We start from the raw sequence: 9,036 nt of genomic DNA, 5'->3' as shown, positions 1-9,036 counted from the left end.
CTCATTAAGCAATTCAAGAAAACCTTTTTACAAATCTATTTCACTAGTTTCAAAGCTAGAGCAACTTACTTCACTTGCAGCATCAAGATTTGCCATTAAACACAACTTTGTTTCTTCATCGGAGACACTTGAACTAGATAAGCTTGAGTTATTTTCCCCTCAAGCAATGTATGCCTTCTTCTTTTTGTGAAACTTCTTTTCTTTCTTTTCCTCACTATTTTTTTTTCGGACAATCCACTTTGACATGTCCTCTTTCTCCTCATCCATAACATTTGTAACATGAGGATGTGTAACATTTGTAACAAGAGGAGGTGCAAGTTATTACAATTTTGATAAGACCTATGTTATATTATAATTGAAGCTTATATTAAAGAATTGTAACGAAATATAAATTAGATGATCGTTGATAGGAATAATGTATTGTTAAAGCTAAAAAACACAATATATATGGATAAATTCGTATGTAATTATATATGGATTTTGCATACGAATAAATTTGTATGTAATTACATACATATTTTATATACAGATTTATCCGTATGTAACATTATCTACGACCATTATATATACGGATTTTTGTCCATATGTAATCCGCATGTAACACCACATTACATACGGATTTTTGAATTTATATACAGATTTTGACTATAGGTAACAACGATTTTTCTTGTAGTGACGGATGGACATGCGTACAATTTGATAACATTATAACCCAACTTCTCACAAACTAAAAAGAATCATTCATTTAAGTAATTATTTCAAAATTTATCATACAAATTAACATTATAGTAGTTATATTCTATTAAGATTAGAAATTGTTTTAATAACTATAATTTACTAACTTCCCTTACCTAAAAAATAAATCTCTCCTTCATTATGACTCCTTACGATTTTATCCTCACAAGTTACTTTAATTATACAGAAAAAAAAGTTCAAAATAGTAATCTCAACACATCTTCATGAGTACAAAAGTGTTGAGATTCAAATGGAACTACCTAAAGTCACATGCAAACCCTATAGAGACCACATGTAACAAAACAAAACCGACTCAAAAGAAAGAACAAAAAAATAAACTTAATCTATCCACAAAATTGATTAATTGATTGTGTTATCTTCTACACCAAGAATGTTAAGATGGATTTAGATCTCTAAAAATTTGAAAAATAGAATCATAATCTTATAAAGATAGTAGATAAAATTCCCAAAAATGGATTTTAAAAAATTTGTTTTAATAAAAATTTTATTTATATCTTATTTTTAAACAATAAAATATTTTAATATTATTTATAAAATCAAGTCTCCTGTTATGACATCCCATTTTAATATTATTTTAATGTTAATATTTTAATATTATTTATAAAATCAAAGAGTTCTATGGAAGTACGCCACAAATATACATATACATATATTAATTAATCACCTCATAACAATCATCATTATATCATCACATACTCAAAGTATTTCAAGTATAAAATCATTTATAATATTTTGGAAACAATAATTACATAAGAACACAATTTTCTTCACAGTAACTCAATAAGCAAGAAAAAAAAACTTGGAAACCTCACCAATAACTCGAGAAGGGTCTAAAACCCTCAAAATGACCTAAAGAACTTCTAAAATTGATGTTCAGAACCCCAAATTTGACATTCCAAACAACTTAGTTATTGCTTGACAACCTAGATTCGCCAAACGCTCACCACTAGATGCTCTCTACCAGACGTTTACCATTGACACTCTTCACCTAACACTTACCATTAGACGCTTACCACCAGACGCTTACCACTACATGCTTACCATCAGACGCTTACCACCATACACTTACCACTAGACGCTTTCCACCATATGCTTACCACCAGACGCTCTCCACCCGGTGCTTACCACTAGATGATTACCACCAGATGCTTTCCAACAGATGATTTCCACTATATGTTTACCACCAGACGCTCTCCACCAAACGCTTTCCATCAAACACTTACCACCAGATGCTTACACCAGATGCTCTCTACCAAACAGTTACCACTAGACGCTCACCACCAGACACTTAGAATTTAGCAAAATAAAAGACCAACTAAGTCCTAATTGGCCCAAAGCAAGTTCCTGAAACTGCAGAATTTTCCAAAAGACCATGATTTTAGAACTTGACTTGTCAAAACCCTTATTTTATGCCCAAAACTCACCTTTCTAATTTATTCCAAATCAAAGTTTCTGTAACAATTCATTAACTCAGAGTTACCAAATCTATATTCTAAAATTCATCAATAAACGACTTTCACATCAGCAAACCAACTACACATTAGCATTTATAAGTTTGCATTTATAAGTTTTCAAGCAACTCAACATACCAAATTTCACAATTCAATTAAATTTCACAAATCAATCATCACATCATCATTCAAACATCAAATATGACATATCTTCCAAATCCCAATCAAATAAATTAGCTTCTCTTACCTGATGGAAGCTCAACCGCTTTACAAGGCCAAAAGTTGCTCTCACATTTTTAAGGATACAAATTGCACCTACAGGCCACAGAAACATGATTAGGGTATGTGGTTACAACCATTGATCAACAAAGAACCTAAAAGAAAGCTTAAAGAAGGCATGTAACTGAAAAATAGCCACATGTAGAGAATAAACGTGGAACCCTAGAAAATAGCAAAAATTTAATTACTCTTTTTGACAAATTGATCGGTTGGAAATGAAGATCTTGTCGCCTGATCCCTTAGAAACTTCCTAATCATCAAACAGATGACCTAGTAAGAAAATAGCTTAGAGAGAAGGCAGAGAAAGGTTTTAGGGTTGAGTTTAGAGAGATGACATGTGTTTTAAGAAATGAAAGGTTTAATACATATAGTCCTTGTATTTGTAACTTTTGTTCAAAGTGGTCCACAAGTTTTCTCAACGTTCAAAGTGGTCCCTTTTTTGTAAAATTTGTTTATTTTGGTCCTTTTCGTTGATAATGTTTCATTCGCTAACGACGTAATGTCCACCTAAACTAATATTGAATGAGTTGTCACTTTTGGATATATATGGCAAGTTAAGGGGAAGTGAAGTGGCAATGGTAAGTTAAATTGTTTTTGTAAAATGAAATTAACATTGGTTTCAAAGGGGTTGTGCAATTAGGGTTCAATTTGGATTGAAGAAATTGTTGATCAATTTGGATTCATTGTTCATTCAAATTGTAATTGGAGGAACGTAGGTCAAGTAATTGTTCTTAAACTAATGTTGTGTTTTTTTGTGCAGGTGAGTAGAGATGAAGGTCCAATGATGCGCGAATCAAACTCATGATTTTGGAGGTTCTGTCGTGGTAGTTTCGAGGTGCAAAGAGATTTTGATTTTGTGATTTGGATGTTTTTGCTGGCTCCATGGAGGCATTGTGCTTTGCAGTGAGTTGGGGTTTAAGTGGGTCGAATTCACAAATCTGTGATCAAGTTTTGTGTTGCCGGCATAAAGATGGTTGACGAAGGAAGATGGGGTTCTGTTAATTTGAGGTTTTAGGGTTTGCAATTAGGGTTTTTGCTATGGTGAAGATCGCAAATGGGTTTTCACGTTTCGCGATTTGGGTCTCTGGTTCTGGTTGCTGCTTTCAGGTTGCGTTCGTGGCTTTGCAAAGGTCTCGTGGTGGAGGATGATGATTGAACAACAATTTACATAAACAACTTTAACTTATCATTGTCAGGTCATTTCCACTTAACTTGCCATGTGTATTCAAAACTGACAGTTCATTCAATATTGACTGAGGTAAACATTATGTCGTTAGCGATTTAGATATCGTCAGCGAAAATAACCAAAATGAACAAATTTTATAAAAAAAGAGACCAATTTGAATGCCGAACAAACTTGAAGACCACTTTAAACAAAAGTGACAAAAATAAAAAACTAAAATAGGTATTAAGCTAAAATAAAACTTATCTATAAAATTTTTATTTACATTGAGTTTTAATATTAAAACAATAAAGTCTCATTATTTAAACACACTTCTCTTTAAACTCTATTTTATAAGTTGTTACCTTATTAAATAAACTTTTAATCCTATAAAGAAAAAGGATGAATAAATATATACATAATAAAATGATTTTAACTAAATTAATCAGTTATCAAAATTTGATGTTTGTATAATAAAATTCCAAAACAAAAGATGAGATTTTGACTTGAACACTGATGCCATTAACAGGTTGTATAAATAATTTAATTCATAGGTTTATTTAAATATTACTATTAGTTTCAAATAAAATGTAATAATAAACTAGAGAAACGACTATGTAGCATTAAAAAGTTATAAAATAATAGTAACAAAAATAATTTAATTAATGTAGGTAGGAGTTATAACTGTTCGCCAATACGATTGCATGCACTATCATCATTGATGGCATGACTTCCTCGGGATGCTTTTTGTTATAAAAAACAAAAATGTGTAGTCGCAAAATTCCAAAATTCAAAATATTTATACTTATTTTTAAGAAAATATATTTACTAAATAAATAATGAAAGAAAAGCATAATCCATTTATCTTATGGTGATTTTTATAACATCATTTACAGTCTCTAACATTACAACAGAGAATAGATTACACATATAAATCAATACTCACACAAATAAATAAATAAATAAATATATATATATATATATATATATATATATATATATATATATATATATAAAATTTAACTTCGTATTATTATTTACTTCAACTTGCAATCAAGTGTTTCAACTCTCCTCAATTCTTACTGAAGAAGAGAGTTAATATCAACTGTTCTCATTCAAGTGTTATAATATATTAAGTTATGCATTTTCAAGAAACAGTTATCAAATAATTAATAAGTTTTAGATATGAGAAAATTATTTCAATGTTTGTTAATTTAATTTCAAACTATCTCTTAAGCTATAAAGTAGATATTTAATTGATAGCCCTCAAGTCATTACTCATTAATATATGGCAAAACAAACATCCCATTGAAATTTTAATTCAACAATAAAATTGTATAAATAAAAAAATAGAATATTTTGAATGGTATTTTAAAAGACATATTTCAACAACCTTTTCATAGCACACATTACACAAATAAATTATTCCTGAAATCCTTTTAATCTAATAAAAAATCAATTTTGTAATTCATTGAGAAATTAAACTTGATTTAAGAACTTGAAAATCAAAGTAACATAAGGAAGAAGACACAATAATCTACTACGAATGGGAACCCATGAAAGGAAAGTCCATTTTGGTCATTTTAACTCAGTAAGAAACAATTGGCAGACACGATGGTGAAAAATGTCTGAAAGAGAATCTCTGCAAAGGTAACCACGATGTTTTTATGTTTTATTTTCATCTAAAATACCATTTTATTTTGGAACATGTACCTAGGTAATGACAGTTCAGAAAATAAATATATATTTAATTTTTGAGCGTTAGAAAATACCACTTTATGTTAATTACATGTTATAGCATACATTAATAACAAATTGGTTTATAAATTTATAATTTAATTAAAAACGCAATTTAATATTAAATTAGCTCTGAAGCATTATTTATTAAGATAAATAGTTTTATAAAACTTAATATAAAAAAATCATTATGCATATACAAAAAGAATGAAAATATATAAAAACTAGACAAATTTGGTTGTTGTTTGATGAATTAAAATAGTACAACTTTGCACATATAAATAAAAATGACTCTCTACTTTAAATTAATAAATACAAAAAATCATTCTTTTTTATCATATTATTAATTATATTAATTATGACTTTTATAATTGACTAAATTTTATTTTCTTAATAAACCCAAATTAGTGTCTATAAATATTTTAAGAAAACAATGAGTTATTTTTACTAAAATGTTTATTTTATAACCATATTAAAAGATTTATTATACAAAGAATGCTTGATAAAAAATTATTTTTAAAAGATTTTTTCATAATGTTTCTTTAATAAAAAACAATAATTCTTAATTCTAGCTATTAAAAAATTAAAAAAAAAGTTATCTTTTTACTTTATTATTTTTACTATTTTTTTTTCTCACTCTGCATTATAAATCTCTCTTTTACCTTCACTCACTCACTCACAAGCACATCCCTTTCACACCCACACCATCATCACTCTCCAGCTATCACAGTACCACCCTTTCCTTTTCCTTCTTCTTCAATGGAGATCAAACAAGAACTATTGAAGTTCAGGTACCAAATCGGTGGTGCCCTCTTGGTGTGTCTTTCTATCATCTCCTTCCTCTATCTGGCACCCAGGTTCCTCAACGTCTTGGCCTATTTCTGGCCTCTCTTTCTCTCTACCGCCCTCTTCCTCCTCCTTGTTCTCTTTTTCGCCAAAACCCAAAATTTACCTAACTCCGATGCTTCCATTCCTAAACCCGCAGAGGAGCTCCTCCACTACGTCGCTGGTCACCACCACTCTGATCCGCCGCTGGACACCCACAAATCCGATTAGAAGCCTCAACGAGAGAAAATGTCTGTTCTTGTAAGAATTAAACCCTCAATTTGTTTCATTTGAATTAGAGTGTTTTTAAAATATTTTTCTTTCGTGGATGACCATACAGTTTGATATCTGTCTTTTACAATTCAATGTTTTATCCTCTTTAATCTTCTTATGGATATGCTCTTGCCTATGTTCGATTTTAGTAGAAGAATCTGTCTTACATTAAATATAATATTTTTAAAATTCAGGAACTTTACTCTATATACCAGTTTCTGATTCTGATTGAATGAAAGCACTTGGATGGTCGAAATTTTTTCTTTTTCGATTATTGTTGTTGTGGACTTCTATTCTTTACAGATGGATTTGTGCTGTAAATGTAAAGATTTTTTTTTGTTTTAGTTCACATGAGAAATGATTTCTTAATTTTTTTTTTAAAATGACAAAAAACTGCTGTGTGAATTAAATGAAAAACATGCATTGGCAAGCAGGGCATAAAAAGAAACTTATGAAAAACATTTATGCAAAAGATTAATTTCATATTCAGTTGGATAACAGAACAATAAAAGATAAAAAAAAGTTTTCTTTTCTTTTAAATCTTTGCTTACCAAGAAAGTAAAGGAAAAATAGGAAAAAGTGACTTTTAAAAAAAATTTTAAAAAAATCATTTTTTCTTATTTATCTGAGATTTCAAAATTCATCTTTTATATTTTTTATTCTACAACCAAACAGGTTTTAAATCATTTAGGAACATGAGAAAACTGCTGCATGTATGTAATTTTGGAATAATTTATAATGTTGAATGTTATTAACATGATTTATTGTTTTTAAGATTTTGATTGAATGAATATTTTAGGATAGATTTTGAGTTAAGGATATGAGAATGTTTTGGGACTGGGAATGTCACTGTGTATGTGACTGATAGAAAAAAAAAAACTCTAAAATATATTTGACAATCAAAAGGATAAGTGATAGAATAATAGCTTATATAAAAAGTTCATTTTTTTTCTTAAAGTTGAAAGCCATGAGACTGAACTCTGTTCAATCCTCATAGGGTAATGCTTAGGTCATCCATAAATCATCAATGGCAGGATTACCTGATATATAGATATACATGTGTATATATATATATATATATATATATATATATATATATATATATATATATATATATATATATATATATATAATGTGGGACAGTGTCGGCAATATTTTTGTCTATTCTCTGGTAAACACTAAATTTGATATTAAGTTTTCAATCTTTCCGTTGCTTCAATTGCTTTATCATTGGTCAATAATTCCAAAACCTTATGACTTTTATGCCTCTATTGGTGTTGCTGTGTTGGTTCAAAATACAAATTATATTTAAATATATGCAGAGATGGGAAATAATTTAACCGTACATGCCCCATGTGCCATCCATGTTGGCTGCACAGTGCCACTGTCATGTGCTTAGTACTCTATTTTTCTAAGGCATCTACATGGAAATTTGAATTTGAATGTTGATGATATAAATTAATTACATGTAGTTTGTACTCTTGTCTTTGTAGGTGATTAATTGTGAAGAGAAGATGGTGATAGCATAGCATAGCATAGGCCAGAGTAGATCACAGATGTCATGTAACTGAGGATGCTGCTCAATTATAGATAAAATGATCAAAAGACTAAATTAGTACATCACAGCCACCACAGTTGTGTTGTGAACTACTCTTCCTTTCTTTCTTTGTAATGGCTATAAATGCTACTCAACCATGAGAAGTAACAGTACATATTTTCTCTCAAATTCTCCTACCTGTAGGGTTGTTTTAACTTCAAATCTAATAAATTGGTAGGTTTAAATTTATTCATCTGAGTTATGCCTTCTTTATTTTCATGGCTCTTCCTTTTTAGTAGCTGTAAATGCTTTTCATCTTCAACCATAAACAGTTACATTCATTATCTTTATATATAGAAGGAAAGAAAATACATAAAAAAGAGAAAACTAGATAAAAGGTAACCTCTTTTAAAACAAAAATTAATTTTTTTCACTTTTTTTTGTTTAAAATTTTAAACTTTTTCTCTTCATCTTATCTCCATCTTTCCAAACTTGGTCAGAAGGTTAGGAACTTCTGTAAACTAATTAAATGTAGGTTTAAATTTACTTACTTTGGCTAAAACAACACCTTCATCTTTTGTAAGGTAGAGGATATATATAGCTACTAGCCACCTGTCTTTGTATCTGTAATCGACTAAATTTTGTTTCCTCTTGTTCTTGGCTGAAAAGGGTTAAAAATATCACTATGTTCAGAACTTTTTGCATTGAAACTAATCTCCTTTGACTTATAGTGTCTTTCAATAAAGTTTCTGGATCTTTAACTTATCACCACAATCAGGTTTGTGAGGACACTAGCTAGATACAAACAAGACAACAAGTTGGTAGCACTTGATTGTCTTCAGTACTGTGCCTTCACAGCTCAACTCACTTGCTTGAAAATTTGTTTATTTGTACTGAGAGACATGTTCTTTTGGCTTTTAGGAACCGGAATCAGTGCTGTAAAGTTTGCCTATTGTAGCCGTTAGATGAAACTTGGAGAACTGAGATCTTGAATGTGTTTTTAGAGTTTGCTTTAT

The 9,036-nt window shown here is 29.5% G+C and overlaps 1 protein-coding gene across 2 annotated transcripts; it reads left to right on the top strand.

Moving 5' to 3' along the window:
* The first annotated feature begins 6,048 nt into the window (after positions 1-6,048).
* Positions 6,049-8,269, top strand: LOC148198618 (uncharacterized). Of its 2 annotated transcripts, none has more exons than XM_088115299.1 (2): positions 6,049-6,461; positions 7,977-8,269. In XM_088115299.1, exon 1 carries the CDS (start codon positions 6,145-6,147, stop codon positions 6,439-6,441), a length of 297 nt encoding a protein of 98 aa, XP_087971425.1. In that variant the 5' UTR covers positions 6,049-6,144; the 3' UTR covers positions 6,442-6,461; positions 7,977-8,269. The 2 variants fall into 2 exon arrangements, with proteins under 2 accessions (XP_087971425.1, XP_087971424.1); XM_088115298.1 differs by having other exon boundaries at positions 6,050-6,471.
* Positions 8,270-9,036: the final 767 nt, after the last annotated feature.

The sequence above is a fragment of the Vigna umbellata genome, chromosome 5 (genome assembly GCF_029865625.1).
Source record: "Vigna umbellata cultivar VRB3 chromosome 5, Vumbellata_1.0, whole genome shotgun sequence".
Classification (NCBI taxonomy): domain Eukaryota; kingdom Viridiplantae; phylum Streptophyta; class Magnoliopsida; order Fabales; family Fabaceae; genus Vigna; species Vigna umbellata.
This window is presented reverse-complemented; position numbering and strand designations above follow the sequence as displayed.

What these genes read in the sequence shown, in the direction of transcription:
- LOC148198618 (XM_088115299.1), top strand. Translation starts at nt 6,145, where the DNA reads ATGGAGATCAAACAAGAACTATTGAAGTTCAGGTACCAAATCGGTGGT.